The following is a 20443-nucleotide window of genomic DNA, read 5'->3' as shown; positions in this document are numbered from 1 at the left end:
GTTGTCAATTATGTTCAATATATGTTCAGTTAGTTTATCAAAGTTTCCAAAATAACACTTTCATAATACGTAACCTTAAATACATAAGGTTATGATAGGTCGCCACAACCTTAAAATTACAAGGCAGTCAAAACCTGTAATATTACGGTAACATTAGATTGTCAAAAACTTTACACTTTTTAAAATTTCATGCACTTTCAAAATAAAATAAAAATAATTAACTCGGATTAGTTTCTGATATATATATACCATAAAAATATAGCATGAACAGCAAACTCAATCAGCATTTTTGTAATAATATCATATTTCATCAGCATTGTCATATTATTCTTTCACATTCCTTTCATCACATTCTTTAATTAATCTAATAAGAGAGTTTAAAAGCAAAATACGTGAAATATTTATTTCTCACCTTTTTTGTTTGATATGTAGACATAATGGAGGTAGATAAGCTTCAGGATATAAAGGGATAATGTAGGCATTTAGGTAACACATTGTTATTAAAATTAATGAAATGAGTTTTTAAAATTGAAATAGTGCAATATTAAGATTCCGTTATTTGAGAATTATCAAACATTCAATTGATTCATAAGATTTACTTCAAATTATTCATAAGATTTACTTACTTGTAGTAGATGACGATTGATATTGATATAGTTTTCAGGCTGCAGATAGTCTTTTCAGATTTCTTATTGACAAAGTTGAAATTTTTTTGTTAAACGTACTCACATTATCAAAATGTTTTAAATTTTGTTTAGGTTTTTTTTCGAAAAGGACTTAGTCTTCGAAAAAGTTTCGAGTAAGGCATTAAAACAAATCATATGAAGTATCTTTTGAAGTCAAGTAAAGATTAGTTGAAAAAAATTTTTTTACTTACCATATTTTTGAATTTTTATCGAGGTCGTATTGCATATACCTATGTAACTTCTGATAAAAATTACAATTTTGTGCATTGTACTTTGACATGAGAAAAATAATGTTAAGTGTGGCTCATAAGTAATGTTTTTGTTTTGAAATTTTGATTGGTTTTATTCTTGACATTACAAAAAATCTGTCAGCCGTGGTTTTATCGATATTACAGACTTTTGTTTACATCTAATTTAATTTCTTCGATATCTTAAAATGAACTAACTTAGAATATGAATTAAGATTTTATAATACGTATTTGTTTTAGATTTAGTAAGAAAATGGTTTTCATTACTGATTTAAGTGAATATGTTCTTCTAGAAATATTTAAGTACTGCAATGACAGTGATTTAGAAAATTTATATCTAACATGCACTTTATTTCGGAATGTTATTGAAGATAGAGTTTACAAAATTCGAGCAAGGAATCTATTACTAACTGGATATGGTGATGGTGTTCGTAATATTCAGAATTTAATAAGGTACTCTTTTGATTTGAGAGTACTCAATATACTTTTAATTCAATCATTTTTTTTTAGAACTTACCAAAATCTTTCTTTCAAAGATCGTATTATGATTTCTTCCAACTGGATCAATGGTCGATATAAGGAGTACACATACTTTCACCACAGAAAGTTTTTTGCATCAAAAATATTTTTAGAATTTTCAAATTTTTATATGTCCCATGGTGAATTTATTCGTATTTACAAGCGTTTGAAACACGAACCACTTCAGCGCAGGTATGCTATCGAAATTAGTTCGAAGGTATCAAAATCAGACATAGCAGCTTTTGTAAAAAAGGGTGATAGTTTATTTGTAATTCAAACTTGTGGCAATTGTTTTCTATATGAATCTGGGGAAATTTTAGCAGAACAACGTTTACATGATGTAACAGAATATTTGACATGCCTTGATTATGATGGAAAGCAACATTTTATAACAAGTTCCGAGAAAACAACAAAATTGTGGGAGAAGGATGTAGAATTAGGTTTGGTAAGCTTTGAGCTTATAAGGAATATTGATAACTATTTTAAATGTTTAAAATTCTCTGATGACGGAGCGAAAATCTACGGCGGTTTGTACACAGATTATGGACGCAAAGCTCTTCGTGAGATTGATGTGGAAACGTAAGATATTTTTTCAAAAAACTTAACATATTAACGTACATACTTTTTGTTTTTAGAGGATTGATATATTCTTTAAATTCCAAATCGCTTTCTATTTATGATTTAAAAATAAAAGATGAATACACATTACTTTCTGCACATTTTGATACAACTTTTCGATTGTTTGACAGAAGGACGAACAAGGATGAACATATTTGGATAGACCCTTATGATTCATCCATTTATTGCCTTGAATATGACGGATTGTACGGTGTACTTTGCGGAATGAAATATCATAGCCGAGTTAACTTATATGACATTCGAATGCCAAAAACTTTTGTACAAATGTATTTTGCTTTAACAAAAAGGAGTTGTGGTTCACCAGTTTATAGCATAACATGCGATTCACAATATCTATTTATTTCCAGAGATAATGATTTAAGAGTATTTGATTTTAGTGCTAGCTGGGCGCCTTCTAAAGATTATACAATTTGTTTTAATTAATAAAAAATGTTACTCAATCATAAAAAAATGTACATAAATACATAATATATGTATGTATATTGAATGTAGAATAATTTTTTTGTTTTGTGGAAAAGAAAAGACAAAAGTAATATGTTTTAGATTGATTAATAATATGTATCAGCATATATACTTTGTATTATTAAAAAATTTTAATTTATTAGTTTAGTATCTATAAATTGTATATTGCTAATTTAATCCGCCTATGATGTACGTAGGTAAAAATAAAAAAAGTACATATTTATTATCAAATTAAAAATGCATAAAAAATAATTTCATCCCTAATTTTAAAAGTTAGCATTTTATAAAAAAAGATAGTTTATATAAAAATAGATTTTAAAATTTTCAGAAAAAAAATGTTTGGATCAAATGCGTTATGTAATAAATAAAAATTGTAAATACAACCTTAATTTAATATTTTATGTTTAAGAAGATAAATTTAGCTAAACTCAGCCCTTATTAGTGAATTTTTTTTGATTTACTGAAAAGAACTTGAATGATGAACATTCTAAGTAATACTACTTGTTAGTGCAATATAAAGAATATGTTCCGCTATTAGTTTAAGTAAAAAATTTATTTGTGTGGTTTTTATACTGTGTTTTATTTCATTAAAAACTTTTGTTTTTTTTTAGTTTGCGCTCTTTAGCGTTATCACTAGTTCATTTAAGTATTTTACTTTAAACAATTGTAATCAAAAAGATTATTCTGTAAATTATTTTTATAATTATTATATAAATATATATTTATATAGGTATACGTCCCCTCGTTAACAATAAAACTCTCTTAAAAGCTAAAATTTAAAAAAATATAACATTAATATAAAAAAATGGTGCCAAACAATATATTACATTTGTTCAATTATTAAAATAATGATGAATTATTAAAATGATATATGTATTTCTTTTTATATGTAAGTGATTGGATAGGAGGAAAAATTAATATAATTTTTATATTAATTTTTTTTAATTAATATAAATTTGAGAATATTTAAAACAAAAATTCTGAATCTAAATACAAATAATATTTTTTTAACTAAATTTATACAAGTATGCGTATAAATATGTGTACTATTGTTCTATTGTAAATATTCTACACATTGCAAACAAAACTAGGTATCATCATTTTCGTGTATAGCTGCTGCTATTTCGCCATTAAACTGTAATAGACATCCTAATGCACCAAAATATCCTTCGTGTTCCAAAAAGAGACCTTTGAGTGTCCCTTTTGACCAATAGTCCATTGCATAAGCTAGAAGTTTCATTGAAATTGGATTTACACGAAGAAAATTTCCGACAAAAACTACCTGAATACAAAAATTAAAATTTTTTGAAGATTATTTGTATTAAAGATTTTTTTATACAACATAATTAGTAATTTAAAATAAGTTATACCTTGTCAATTTTTTCATTCACAGCACACATGCGCGCGATTGAACCAATATTATTTGTAATTGTAACTAATGTTGCGTTTGCTAAGTCGCTTTTTGTTATATTTTCTCTTCTTTCTTTTGAAATCATTTGCCCAAAGCTAATAAAATAATACAAATAACAATTTAAATATATAATAAAAAAACTTGTTTACCTTGATGCAACTAAATCACCATGTAGCCCGAAACGTTCATAATCACCCCCATAAATGTCTTTAACTAATTTATCAACTCTGGTATGATCACCTTCAGTAGCCAGTTGAATTGCTTCTTCGAATGTATCACAGCCTGTTAGGAGACAACATAGTCCCAGGAATGTTCCTCCACCTAAACTGTAAAATTAATTTCTTTTTTAAAAAAATCTAATCTTAATTACGACCCTTTTATCTGTTTTTACGCATAAACAACTTTTATTTACACAATTAAAAAAGTGAAACTTGAACAATTTTAGATAGTTCATTTCTCTTAGACAGAATGGGACTCTTTTACATATAAGTACATATTACATTCTTATATTTTATTTGAAAATTGCAAAAAGAAGGGTCTATAAACAGATATAGAGATTATAATAATAACTCTAATGTCGAATTGTTGAATGCACCATTTTACACAGTCAAATGTGATGATTTATGAGAAATCGTAATTCTTCAGAGACGAGGAGAAATTACATTTTAAAATTAAAAACATTTACATAGTCATGTATATATAAAGTAATTGTTTATAAAAAAGCATGAACAATTTTTACTGATTAAAAAGTTATTGAAATTTTCTTCTAAGTCATAATATTACCTTGTACCTGATATCCGTTTAAAATTATCTGGACCGTATACTGCTAAAACTGAAACTCCAGACCCGACATTCACTAAAATAAATGGATATGGCTGCGAAAAATCAAATGCTTTTTTTTCACTCCTCCTATCAAACAAAATTAACATATTTCAATAAAAAGTAAAAATATTAATAATATAATTATTACTTAATATCGCTGGCATTGTCCCAAAAATAACATTCTGTTGGATTTTGAACTTCAGCAAATAATATCCCTTTAATTAATGTGTCTAATTCATCAAATTTTGCTAATTTCATATTTACTTCCTTAAATTTATAAATGATATATGTATATATATATATATATAAAAAGATCTAATTTTTCAGAATAAAGCTACTAACTTCTCTAAAATTTTTTTCAAATTTATAGGCGCCACCACCAGTTGCACAAACCGTTGTTACAAGTTGAGCCATTCCTTTTGATTTTGCTAACGATAAAAAATTTCCCATTTCCGACGTTGGAAATCTTATGAAATGTAATGATCCTCTACGTTTTCGAATTTCTACATTATCCATCTGAAAATAAAAAGTAATTTAAAATAAATAATTAATCAAATCAATATTTAAATTGAATTAATTTACTTGTAAATGTGTATCACGATGTCCAGTTTTTCCATAAGCGGCATTTTTTGTTAAAAATTTTCTTATATTTCGAAGTACTTCAGCTTCTTGATCTTGTTCATCAGCAGTAATGTCTTTAGGTTCAAAATAAACTAATTTAGTTAGTGTACCACCAATATCCATACCAAACCATGGCATTGCTGCAAAAAGAAAAAATACCATAATTATTCATAAGTAAAATGTTGTGAATGACTTCTACATTATAAGGGAAAATTTGATCTTATACTCGTACGAGTACTATATACCTAGATAATAATTTAAAAAAAAAAACAAAAAAACCGTTAATGGCAGGTATTGATTAAATATTTCTTTTTACACTATTTTTGTCAGCATTGTTTAAAATTTTTACAAATTTTCATACAAAAAATAAAATTACTTTCTTAGTAGACACCATTGAAATTTTTAAGTTAAAAGATTATAATCCGCATAAAAATATATGAAGGCATTCTTAGTGAATAGTGATCGGTAATTAAGAAAATTGTAAAACATCCGAGTATAAGAGAATTACACAATTATTAAATTTTAAGGAAAACTGCAATATTTTAATAAATGAATACGAATTTGTATTTGAATACAATTCCAAAAATTATATTTAAAATCATGTTAAAACTGTAGAAATAAATTTTTTAACCGCATCGCTTTTTACAAATATATTCATCTTAGAGGTATTAACAGATATTTACGGTTTATTAGAAATATTTGTATAACAGAAATTCTAATAACTAATACAGAATGTTCCAAACTAAGTTATTACAAATATGAATATAAAAAAAACTTAAATCATAAATAAATATATAAATGAACTCTTACTTATAATATAATTTTCTAGTTCGAATTCAATTAGATTGGTGGTAAATAAGCTATTTTCAATGTCATTATTATTGTTATCATTATTATTATTATTGTTATTATTATTCATAATAATTTCATTAGTGTTACTATTAAGACGATTTTGATCATTTGTATTTTTTGCATTTTTTATAATTAATGTTGGTGGATTTTTTTTATAATTAGTTTTTTCATATTTTTTAAAATTTTTTACACGTTTTGTATCTGGATGCATTTTTAATTTTTATTCTACTAAATATTATACATAATTTTAATTGTTAATTAAAAATTTATTAATAAAAAAATAAATATTTAATTTAGACGTATTTATTACACTCACTGTAGTTAATTTTAATAAGATAATTTTTTTTCTTTTATAAGTATTTATTTTTTTATTTGCAATTTCTGTTTTACAGTATGCTTCATAATACTTATTACAGGTCTATTTTAATTGTATTTTAACAATTGTATAGAATACTCAAAGTATATATTTCAAAAGATTAATTTAATGTTTTAGATTAATTACACTAGAAGGAATTTAACTTTTCATATAATCTCATTTCAATAAAAAAAAAAACAGAAAAATAAATTTATTGCAATATGTTAAAATTTTAAAACGTAAGTTAACATAAGAAAGAAAAAAAAAATTATTAACTTTTCTGGCAAAGCTTGAATCAGAGAATTAGAGGATATTTCACAAGAATTTCGAAAAATTCTTGTCTGCAGCGTGATGTTACTTAGAATGTTTGCATTCCGCTTATATTGTGAAGCATTCTAGTACTGTAATAAAATGTTTTATGACATATTCATTTCGGACATTTAATTCTGTTGTATTTTTAACTTGTTAAGATGTGTTGCAGTATAATTTCCGAACCACTGACAGCCGTATAGTATTATTGGTAAAATAATTGTTTTGTAAATTAAAAAGTTTTTTTTTAATAACATTGGGACTTAATTTTTGCTAAGAAGAGAATATAAAAGTTTAATGAAATTTTTAATTTTAGTTGAAGTTTTATTTCTATGTTTACACTAACGTATTTGATATCGCTTTGGCAAAGTGTCTTCGAGTTTCCCAAAAATAAATTCTTTGTCGACTTGCGCTACTCTAAAGTATCACCAACTTTAAATCGCTTAAAAATCATAAAAACACATTGAATTTCCGTTTTAACTTATTGATACTGGTTTTATTAACCTGGAGATACTTATAAGAATCAGGTTTCTAAACTCAAACCAAACAATCGAATCCAAAGAAAACTAAAATTAAGCAACATATTTTGTGTATTTCTATTCTCCGGCAACAAAGGGTCCAAATAGCTTTTAATAATAAATTTAGAATTAAATTTATAAATATTATAACCAGAAATTGCTCATTGTCCTAAATTTAATAGAACATAATTTGACAGCAAAGCAGAGGTAAAAATTGCAGTTTCATTTGCAAAACTCTTTATTTGGTACGAGTAGATCTGATAAAAATATTGAAAATAAATTTGGACTCAAGAGAATAGCCCTGCGGGATGCCAACTACTATTTCGAACTTGTTTGATGTATTTGTATTATACTTGAACATAAAATAGTTGTTTGAAAAAAAAATTTCTCATAATATTCAATAGGCATGCAGGAAAATTTTATAATGGCATTTTATATTTATAATGGTATTTAGTTACGGGTTTGTTGAATTTGATGTGATTAGGAGTATTTGTGTCTAATATATTATTATTGCGCATAATATTAATAATAAGACACTAGATTAATTTGTCTAATATTAATATAAGATATTTGCTAAATATCAAAATATGCTTATTTGTTTTAAAAGAATTTGAAAAAAAAAATTTAGTTCATTTATGTGTAACTACATAGGTATTTAAGTAATAGGCTTGCAACAATAATAATTTTATAATTTAAAATTTTAAAGCTCATACAGTGTAATTTTTATACTTTAAGAACTGCAAGGTTCTCGTAAGATATTTAATGAATAAAAAAATGTTTTTAATTGTATGAGGATATAATGAGAAAAAATCTTAATTGTGTGAAGATAATATGATAATTGTGCTATCATTACAACTTAAAACTAAAGGAAATATTATTCAATCCCATTCGAAAAATATACCATTTTAAAAATATGCACTAAGGTATAAAAAAATTAGTTAGTGTTCTTAGTAAAGAAAAGGTCCCTTTCAATAAAACCAAGTAATTTTTATTGAAAAATTAAAATGTAATTTTTCTTATATGAAATCCTGCCCATCGGTTTATTTTGTGAAGTTAGTACGCATGCATCTACTCAAAAATTCTGTGTTAAAATTTCAAACTTTACTTACTTTAAAGTCATATAAGGAAAATAAAAGACTAATATATTATTATGTATATACGTGTAGAGCTAAATAAATAAGTAAATACTTTTTTAAATTTAATTTTTGTTTTCAATTTAATATTATTGGAACTCATAATATTTGTATAACAGTAACAATTATTTAACTAACAGAAAAAGTGTGTTAAACTATAGATACTTGAAATTTTATGCAACAAATGTATAAAAATTTGAATTTTAGATTCCTAGCATTGCAATTTTTAAAAATATGAATTTTATAGATTTAAAACTTATTCTTATAAGAAAGTGGTGTACTAACATAAATAAATACTTAAATTTTATTCAAAACAAAGAAATAAAAAGTGTTTTTATTATTTTAATTTGCTTATTGAATAAAATTAAATATTAAATGAAACAAGTTTCTTAAATTAAAAGAAACAATAAGAAAATGCATTTTCACTATAGAAATTAACAAAAAAAAAATTAAATTAGCGGAAATAAAATTAACACAAGAAAAAAAAAACCTATATATTTCTTTTTTTTTTTAGACTTTTAACCTTGGATACGAATTTTAAATTTTAAAATGAATATAACAAACTGTTCGAAATTTATCTGTGTCTTTCGTTAAATTAATTCGAATGAAACATGTATTTTTTAAGACTTTGCACAATTTTCAAAGACTTCTCACTTAAATGCATTAATTTCTAAATATTGTGTGTATTTAATACAATATAAATGTAGAATTAGGACAGTTTTTTGAATATGCAAAATGATGTAGAAATGAAAACATTTTGTTATGATTATATGAGATTAGTGGTGATTATTTTTTGTACAATTTCAAAGATATTGGAAACGTAGCAAAAAATATAAATTTTTGTTTTTGAAAAAATTTTAAGAATCAATATAATATTATACAGCATCTTTCGTATAAAGGAAAGGATGATTATTTCAGGGATGATTCTTTCATCAATACAGTGATCAATGATTCTTTAAGCTATAGCCTGTTAAATTAAGTACTAGACTTTAATTGCATATAAGTAAATTCTTATAACTTCTGAACCATGCATTATAGAGTAATCATTGCGAGCTCGTTTTACACACTATTAATTGCTCTTTATTTTCAGTCAACCAATTTGATTTTTTGAAAGGTTTTTTAAAAAACTCGAAATTCCTGTTATTATTATTTTTTTTTTGGATGCGCTACAATGAGATTTAAAAGGTAACCCATATAACATTTTCCTCTATCTATCTGTGTTTAAAAAACACGCGAAAATGCAAAGTTCATACATTTCATACAAAAATAACATTTACAAATATTTCTTTTAGTTTAGTATGCATACGAGTAATAAGGAATTTTTATGAAATGTATGAAATTTGCATTTTTCACAAAAATTTACAACAGCAGTTTGGCCATGTCTCGACTATAGTATTATTCTTGTTGATTTTACATTAAAATATAATTTGCATTCAATGTGTATAAATTCTATTTACGAATATATGTAAAAATAATTTATATAGAAAAGCTTTATTTAATATAACACATTGAGGTGTTTTTTCCTATTCTACTTGTAATTTTAGTTTAATTGAATATTAATTATAATTGAATTCCATTATTAAAGCAAAAAACAATCGTAAATATTATTTTTGACGTAATATTAAAATTTTTGATTTTATTATAGTGCGTATTAAATTTCATTATTAAAATAAACCTTGATCTTAAATAAATTACACAATAAATATACAAAATTAAATAACATACTCGTATATAAAGAAATATGTCAAATTGTGTATAAATCGCGTTTCACAATTGCATAAGTTTGACAATATTGTAATTATTTTTGGAAAAACTTCAATATTAAATTTAAATTAATTAGTTCTCAAATATTTTTTCGTTTCATCAAAGAAAAAAATTGTGTTCATATGATAATGAAAATTGATTTAGGATGTAAAAATTTTATAGCTTGGGGTATTTTAAAAAAAAATGTCAATGTCAAGCAATTATTGTTCAGCTTATTCGCGATTGATTTGACTATACCTAATTTGTGGTTTATAAACGAAATAATTGTGATTGTAATATGTAATGCACTCATCCCTCGCTTAACGAAAGCTCGATATACGGAATTTCGATTTTACGGAATTCAAAAATTAAACCAAAGTCTCTCTTTACGTGAAAAAAATTCGATTTACGGAAAATTTTTAAAATACAATAACGATTCTTGTTGTCTAATGTTGTAATAATAAAATCCTACTATTTTTTTTGGAAATTAACAAGAAATATACTCTTATATATACCTATATAAGTTTAGGAAAAAAATAATGTGGCTTTAAAGTAATGTAAGTAAAAAGATTCGATTTACGGACAACATTTCCGGAATATATTAGTTCCGTAAAGCGAGGGATAAGTGTATATAATTTTCACGGTTATAAATATAAAATATTATGCATTATATTAAACTTAGCGTTTCATTTTAAAGAATTGGTTTTTTTTTGTTGAATTTCAATTGAAAGCAACTTTTTTGTGATTTAACAATTTTAAGCAACAAAAATTTTCAAAGATAAAAAAAAAATTTTATTAATCGACACCCTATGATATACTGGTTGAAAACCCCTAAAATCAGAACAAAGAATAAAATTAAATCAAAAAATTTTTCGATTGAAGCTATGAAATCAATTAATATTTAATTGAAAACGATATTTTTTTTATTAAAAATTATTTAGTATAAAATAAAAGAGGAAGGTACAAAAAATTTAAAAACAAAAAAATTAATTAAAAATTTGAATGTTTGTATGTATGCAGCTTTTATTTTTATAAAACTAGTAACTCATTCTCAAAATAGTTTTAATTGCAAAAAAAAAAAATTCAATTTAAACTTTGGTCAAGTATACGCAATATACATATACGTATGTAACGTATGCGTCGTATATTAAAAAAACGCAAAATTCAATTAGCTGAAAATTTTACTTTTAGATTCTTTGTTTTTTTATTTAAATGCATGCATACATTCACAGATTAAACATTTTTTTTTCTATTTCATTTTATAAAATCATAATCGATTTCTAGTTCAAGATCAATTAAATTGATATTAGCAACAAAATATAGAAAATTTAAACAGGTCATATTTTTTAATACATCCATTATATATTTGAAAACTTTGTATAACATACTCTGCTTAAATTTTGCTATATGTAAAATTTAATTTAAAAAAATTTTTAATTTATTTATATAAATAAAACTATTTAAAGTGAAATAGAAGATAATAAAAAACAGTGTCGGGATATAAGCATTTTTAATGACAAATTTGGCATATGATCTTAGTTTTAGACAATTGAAATAGATCTTAGTTTTGCATTGAATTTTTTAAAGAATATACCAGGTGCATTTTTAGTACAATAGCGTTTTTAAAGAGCATTGAAAAATTTTGAAAAAAAAACGTCCTAAATTTTTCATTTTAACAGAGAAAGAAAAGCACAAGTAAAGTGTTAACCATTTTATTTTCCAGGAGGAAATAATTGAATGCTGTTAGTGTGTAACTGTGTTATCAGTTGTTGTTAACGTCCAATCTTTAAAGGTATTGGAGATATTTTACTTTAAAATTCGAAAACAAATTAATTATTGCATGTTACTTTGAAATACTGGAAGTACTGGCGATATTTTTATTGTGTGATGATATGTACACCAGTTTGGTTGTCACTTATTCGAATTTTATTAATTTATTAATTCTGATGCTGAGTATTAAGATTCAAATTGTTTTTTTTTTTAATTTTTCCAAGATAATTTAATTCATTTACACTTTTATATTTTATACATTAAATTAAATAAGAAAATTCGATTTTTTACTTCAAATATGTTTGAACTGCTAAGATTTTAAAACTACCTAATAAAAAACTCTATGTATAACGCAATGAAACTGGGACATGACTGCTTATGATATCATGTACTATGGAATGCTCCTAGGAGTGAACAAAGGAAAAAAAAAACAAGTTCTTGAAATTTGACATAATATAGTATAGTACTTTGTCTCGACCAAATATCTTAACACTATAAACCACTAGATGTGAAAATTTTTAATGACATGTAATAAGTATTATTGAACCTCTTTAAAGAATTGAAAATTTTGAGTTTTTCTACCAATAAAATTATAAATAATTCCATAGATTTAAATAATCTTTTGAAATTTTTAATGCAATTATGCAAATTGTTAAAAAGAAAAATTTATTTATTTTAAAAATAAAAAATAGTTGTAAGTATTGGAGAATTCAAAGATAATCTAGGAAGTCTCACATTTTTGAATAATATATTATTATATATAGGAAAAAAATGGTGTTTTGATTAGTTTTGCTTGCAATTTCAATTTATTTACTAAAATTATGTAAATATGTACTATAAAAGTCAACAAAATTTAATATTTTTTCTTCAGAGATAAAGTAACATTATCAATTAAATAAATATTAAATAATACGTACTTACATAAAATTATGTACATATATATTCGTATATACAAATAATGATTATAAAATCAAATAATTTGTAATTAACATTCTAATAAAAAATGCATTATGAAAACTTTTAAAATCGATCAGTTTAATCATTATATTGGGTATCAACAACTTGATTAATATAACACTGATATTATTAAGCCAGATGTATATACGTTATGTACGTATACGTATGTACCTGTATACGTAAAATGCGATAAGTGAATGAACAAATATTTAAAATATTAAAATTATCAAAATTTTATATCATATACATATATATATATATATACATATATTAAAAATTAATTACAATATGTGCAAATATATTGAGTAATCAAAATTTATACGTAATTATATTGATAATTTTGAAATAAAAAGTTCATATTCTCAAAAGTAAATGATTATTAAAAAAGAAAAGTAAATAACAATTCTTAAATTGAAAAAAATTCAAATGTTCTTGTATATTGAATGATTAAATTATATTATTATATTGTACAACCTGTATTTTTGTTACATGTATACTACCAATTTGGTATATGTATTATATATATATATATATAAAGCTATATTATTATGTATTTTAATATTGCGGTGTTAAAAATTGACATGTGGCGAATGTGCGAAATATTATTGTAATATTGTTGCGTAAGGTCAATATAGTTCAGTTTACATTGAATTTTTAACACTTATTAACTAAAGTGTACATACTTATACATATGTAGATATTTTATCACACTATTTATTATGTGAAATATTGTACATAAGTACATAAGGAATTAATAAAACACAAAAGTAAATAAAAACCGGCATATAATCACAAAGTAATCTTTTTTTATTTTATCAATCACAATAAAATTTTAGTATTGATATCAGTTCAATGTTAATTATTATTCATTTATTTAATTATGATATATATCCATAATTATGTATGTTTATATAATTAATAAACATTGAAATTCTTTTGTAATAAATATGTATATAATATATATGTACATAACTATCTACTAATAAAACATGATTTCAAGGCTTATTATTTGGAAAATAGTACTTAGATATATACATATACATATGTAATAGAAAAAATATGAATGTAATTTAATTATGAATGGAAGTTATATGAAAGTAAGTATAATTAAGACACTAATTTATCTTGTATGCATGATTTTTTTTATTTTTGACACTTTGCACATGATTCATTACTCAATCAGTTTAGTTTGTCCTTTAAACATTAAACATTATTTAGTAAATAATGTGTTCGATGAGCGTGACCTTTATTAAAATGCCTGCAGGCACAAACTTGCAATTAACCAACATAATTATAATTTTTTCACCTATATTAAACACTTTTTAAAATGTTTAAATTTCACAATGGGATTTTGTGCTTTTTGCAGATTTTAAATTGTAAGGTCCATGTTTGCAATTCTAAGTTACAGTCCGTTTTCATTACTGCACTGCAAAAAGAAATCCGTTAAATTTATAAAAAAAAAATATTTAAAAAAAATTTGGTAATTTTTTAGTTTTGATATTTCTGTTACAAATAGGCATTGTTATTGGCAGAATATTTGTTCTAAACTATTCTATAAACAATATAGAAATAAACTATCGCAGTTTAACTTTATTGATCTAAATATATAAAACCTGAGTTTCTCTCAAATTTTCAGGCTTATTACAATTATGTCAATGGACGAAAGTAATAATAGAATACAGAATTGCTGGAATTATTTTATTAAATTTATTAACTTATGTACAAATGAATACATACAAGACACATACATAAATATTAATAAATTATTTTACAATTAAAAATTCAAAACAAAAGATGTTAAAAAAGATAGTTACGTCAAAATTTTTACTTATAACCCTAAACGCATTAATTTAAAAATATAATTAATTTTATACGAGTATAAGAGCATTTGTGAGTAGTCAAAAGATCAAAAGTTTAGGCAATTTTTTTTTTTTGTTAAATATGATCTTTGACTGACAATGTTTTTTTAATTATAGTATAGCCTATCGGTTTGTTGTATTAGCGATATTTCTTAAAGATTGCTAAGTTGGAGAAACAATTTGCAAGTATTAAGTCAAATGATTGGGATATATAAAAGAATATTAGTAAGAAATGTCATAACTACTAATGCTTATTATTTAAATTATTCTTAATCCTGACATTATTTTTTCACATGCTGTACACTTAAAATATTTAAAAAATAATATTGTGGCAATGCATTAATTTACTTTTTAAATTTGGTTAGCAAAGTTATATTTCATATAACAAAAAAACTATTGTGCAATATTTTGTAATATATTATGAAAGTTTTTACAAAAATAATCAATTAAATTATGAATAAAACACAGTGTTGGGTATACATGATTAATTTTACAAAATAGTTTTACAAACACAAGTATCGCATAAAGTTTTTGTTAATACTTATAATATTACTTTATATTTAAGATAAACGGATTACAACATGAAACATTTAGGAAAACGTAACCATTTTCTATTAGGAAAGCCTACCTTCAATTGTGTACTGTAAATAAATTTGGGCTTTAACTGAAATTATTCAATTTTTTAAACAAAACAACAAGAGTATTTAAAGCAAAAATCAGGCAGTAATAAGAATTTGTTATTTGTATGGCTTAACTTTTTAATTATATTAATTAATGTAATTAAATTTTATTATTTATGATTCGTTATAAATATTTTTCACACTTTGTTTTTGACATTTTGCTAACATTTCTTAATAAAGTTGAAATGTTTTATCCAAAAATCTAATTTTTTTCATTTATAGTTCTCTGTCTTTGTTAATATTGCAAAATTCTTGCGAAAATAAAATATATTAGAAATGAATCATTTTTGACAATTACTCTTTAGGTGTGAATGAGACATTTAAATTAATTTTATTTTTATATTAAAAATATAAGTATTTGCAATATTCTTAAGGTCAACTAACTATCCTTATATTAAAAATACATTTTACAATTGTTTTGTTTATTTGTTTTTTAATAAATAACTGTTGTTTTTTTTTGCTTATAATATAAAAAATGTCGATACATTTATAATGTATGATGTATGTATGTATGTAGTAGGTAGTAATAAAGAAAATGATACTAGAGTGAAAATAGTAAATAAAATAAATTATAAAATAGAAAAAAAAAATCACAAAAAAATAAATATCACACGATTCTAGATGACACTACACATTTATAAAAGTATGTATGTATGTACATATTTCATATGAGCTCATATATACATCTATATAGTTATTATTTTTTCCCGTTTTGTTTTGTCATAACAGTTAAACTCTAGAAAATACTGTTATATTAATGTGACGTAGATATATTTTTTTTTATTTAACTATTTCTTTAATAATATCTGGTATATAAGTTATTTATAATCATTCATAATCGCGTCTACAAATAATACCCATACGTTTGTATGTAAATACATAAATTTTAATGTTTATATTTATGTATGTATGTATGGGAATATCTAAAAATTAAACCGTATTCAACCAGCATGATATTTCCCACCTTTCCTCACATTCATCAATGTAATTTTATTCATGTATGTATGCATAATAAAGTATGTAAGGGTTTTTAAATTTAAAAAAAAAACTTTGTATAATATAATGTACGAGTATTAAATAATCATGAGTACGAGCATGAATTTTAATTAACGGTACTCAAAAATTCAACATTGTATTAATAAACATAATATGGATGGTGTTATACACCTAAATTGACACATTACTTATATATTAAATGTACATATGTTTGTTTGTATATGCATGCATTTTTTAGAAAGAGAAATTTTTGAATTGCCCTAAAAAAATGTTAAATTTCCTCTCTTATGTAATGAAATAAACTAACATTTTTTTTTCACTTTTATTTTCAACATAATTTTTATTTGCATTAATTTGAAATAAGAGAAAAAACTCGAATATTTTTTTAGTAAAACAAAAATTTGAAATATTTGTTGCCTGCCTATTATGTACGACTTTAATTGAAATATTTTTTGAATACACAAAAAAACCAAATATTCACTTTTTTTTTGATTATTATTTTTTATTTTATATGTGTTTTAAAATGCACGAAAACCGATTTTTTTTTTGACACTTTAGCGTTTTTTATGCGAATCGAACACACAATGTACACGAATCGTTGTGTGTATCCCATCAGCCGATAATGGTCACTGATCAAGTTATTTAATAATAATGTTAAAAAAAAATTATATTTTTTTTATAAAACATTGGAAAAAAAAAATGAGTTTTGAAAGCTTTTTTTTTAAATTCAGTTTTTAGATTTTGCTTTTTTTTTTGTTTTCGTTAACTTTTTGAAGCTATCACATAGACAGTTTCATTAGAAGTAATTATTATTTACATATATATGTATATATAGATTAAGTTAAGCTTAAAATTGAATCTGTAATTGATTTCATGAATAATTTAAAAAAAGTGTATGTATATACTTATATGTATGTATGAATAATGTATGTAATGGTATGAATGCCTTTATTAATTAGAAATACTAAATGCTACAAGGCATGTTATCTATCCTAGACTTTGATTCTTTTATATACTTTGTTGTGTATATGTATATACATATATATATATGGTAACTAATCTATAATTTAATTAAAGAATATAAAAATATATGTATGCAGAGAATGCCGATTAAAATTTAATTATTCCGCTTTCATACTTAGTATAATAAATTTGCAAATATATATTGTATCTAGACAAAATGTATACTGTTGATTTTATATAAAAGTAAGGAAAGTAAAATTAATTGTCTTTATTATAGTTCAATTGATTAATTCAATCTGAATATTTTAAGATTAAATATGAAACAATGAAAAATTTTATGAAAAAAAAAGATCGTAAGGAAACAGCAAATGCGGTAATAGATGGACTTGATTTAATTAATTTTAATTCTAAGGTATATCTTTATATAGAATATAGAAATGGATTAAGATGTTATAAGTGTTATATAATAGTAAAATTACAGAAATTTTATGTTTAATGCTTTAAATCTTATAATAAACAGAAAAGTTGCATTAAAAATTAAAAATTATAAATTACTGTTGAATAAATTCTAAATTTTTTTCAAAACATGAAAAATTATATAACAAATTTAAATTTTCTTTCAGTATTTTAAAACATGGAAATCATTTTAAATGTATATGCATGCTTAATTAAATGTAATTTGCAATTCAATTAAAAGAAGCATCTATAGGCGACATACTAGATTAAAAATACAAAAATTGTTTGTTTATCCACAAATTTTATATAGAGTTTATGATGAAAGCATAAACAAGTATCTATTCGTTAATGTTGTCGCAGTTATATTGAAAATATCACAATTATAAAATAAGGGTTAAAATTAATAATAAAATAAAATATTAATATATACATTATATTTGTACATGTTTATTTAAAATTACATGTCCAAAAATTTTTCGTTTTTCCTAATTTTTATTCAAATTATAAGGAAACCTAAGTGTTTTGTGAATATTTAAAATGTATACTCGTATGTATATGCATATAAAACTGAATTTATGGAAAGATAAGATAAAAAATAAATTTAATTTACAATTCATTTGCTGAGAATAAATGTTTTTAATATCTAGTCGAGAGTGGATGTTTGAATAACAGAGAGTAGAATAAATTAAATATGTTAAGTAACTCGTATTAAATTTTCTACCCTGTAAATATGCAATTAATTTTCAGTAATATTGTGCATGTACATAATGTTTTTATAAAAGAGCGCTCATTGAGAATATTTATTCGTTAACATTTTCTAAACAAATAAATAGTTATCATTCTCTTATATTAATAGTGCAAAAATGCTAAATAAGTATATAATATATTTAAGTAAGATTAAATTATAGTTTAAATTATACATTTAAGGAATTAATTTAATACAAATGTATGTTATGTATACATGTAGGATATTGTTTTTTAACTCTATAATGTTAAATCATAACTTGGGTTTGAAATAAAGATACTTATAAAATTAATTTATTCATTAGCACTTTTAAAATTCTTATTATCTAATTAAAAAGAGTTTAGCTATTTTAATAATAATGTTATATAATTTAATTCTAATCAAAATGACATAGAATTAATGTATAAATTAGTAAAATTTTAAAACAAAAATACTATTTACAGACACTATAAAAATAATAAATTGAATTTAATTTTATTAAGTATGCAAAATTCAATTTTAATGAATGAATTCGTTTTGCATATACATAAGTATATTATGTATAAAATACTTAATATATGTGTATAATATAACTAAATAAAAGACATGGAATAAAAAAAGAGAACAACTTATATAAAAAAAAATAATTATTTTAGAAAATTTTTTAAATATTATTTAATATAATACTTTAAAATTTCTTTTTTGTATTATCAAAAAAAGAATAGTTGCTATCTAGAAACTAAAATAACAAAAAAAAAACAAATTTTAAATTCAACAATTTCCTGATATTTATTTTACATACATAATGTGTATACACAGGTATACATATATAATATACTAAATATATATGTTATTATAATGAATGCGCCTTTATTTTAAAGTTTGACTTTAAATTATTCAATATATGTTATATATATATATACGTAGACGTGTATATATGCGTATATGCATAAATAATTAAAAGAATTAAATATATAAATGATATATACATACATATATACATACACACATAATGGCATTTGCAATGCATATACTTTTCTTTTTTTAAATTTTATTTATTTTTTATTTAAATTAAGCCCAAATTAGTGAATATTCCATATATACATAATTACTTATAACATGATCTAACCATAAACATATATTTTTTAAGTATGTATACATAAAATAAATAAAGAAATATTTAAAGCTTATTTTAAACCAACAAATCTAAGTATATGAAAGTGTTATAAAATATGACGTTTGTGTTATATACTCGTAAAGTGTATCCAATACAAATATTTAAAAAATGTTTCTCTCGAAAATAGCAACTTTACGCAAATCAAAGGTTTATTTTCCTTTTTTTTTGTTATTTTTAATATTTTAGCTATTCAAATATAATAATTTGAACTTAAATAAATGCAAATTTATTCGAAATATTTTTATTTAATATATACTTTAAAAAAATTTGTTTTAATTTTTTTAACACGCTTACATATACACAATAATTTTAATAATGGTTTAACCGGTAGTATAAATATATTCATATATATATATATATATATAAATAAATAATTAATACAAGTATGTACAAAAAATTTCGGAAATTTACATAATTAAACAAAAAAACAGCTAACATAAAAAATGCAATCAAATCTATTGAATTATTTTGAAGCTTGAACTTGAAGTTTTCATGAACTTGCATCTAACACTTTAAATTTTTAGTTTCAAATATGGTACATAC

General features: G+C 22.6%; 2 protein-coding genes across 2 annotated transcripts; one reads left to right on the top strand and one right to left on the bottom strand.

The window, feature by feature from the left end:
* Positions 1-1101: 1101 nt before the first annotated feature.
* Positions 1102-3122, top strand: LOC129610223 (F-box/WD repeat-containing protein 4). The gene is made up of 3 exons (XM_055522700.1): positions 1102-1387; positions 1445-2032; positions 2089-3122. Exons 1-3 carry the CDS (start codon positions 1188-1190, stop codon positions 2513-2515), a joined length of 1215 nt encoding a protein of 404 aa, XP_055378675.1. The 5' UTR covers positions 1102-1187; the 3' UTR covers positions 2516-3122.
* A 156-nt stretch (positions 3123-3278) lies between these two features.
* Positions 3279-6459, bottom strand: LOC129610222 (pantothenate kinase 3). The gene is made up of 8 exons (XM_055522699.1): positions 6219-6459; positions 5370-5548; positions 5130-5303; positions 4936-5054; positions 4749-4874; positions 4115-4291; positions 3925-4060; positions 3279-3836 (listed from the first exon to the last, which is right to left on the bottom strand). Exons 1-8 carry the CDS (start codon positions 6325-6327, stop codon positions 3642-3644), a joined length of 1215 nt encoding a protein of 404 aa, XP_055378674.1. The 5' UTR covers positions 6328-6459; the 3' UTR covers positions 3279-3641.
* Positions 6460-20443: the final 13984 nt, after the last annotated feature.

Source organism: Condylostylus longicornis, unplaced genomic scaffold (assembly GCF_029603195.1).
Source record: "Condylostylus longicornis isolate FDR11 unplaced genomic scaffold, ASM2960319v2 ptg000044l, whole genome shotgun sequence".
In the NCBI taxonomy this organism is placed as follows: Eukaryota; Metazoa; Arthropoda; class Insecta; order Diptera; family Dolichopodidae; genus Condylostylus; species Condylostylus longicornis.
Note: the sequence above shows the minus strand (reverse complement) of the source record. Positions and strands in the feature narration are given on the sequence as shown.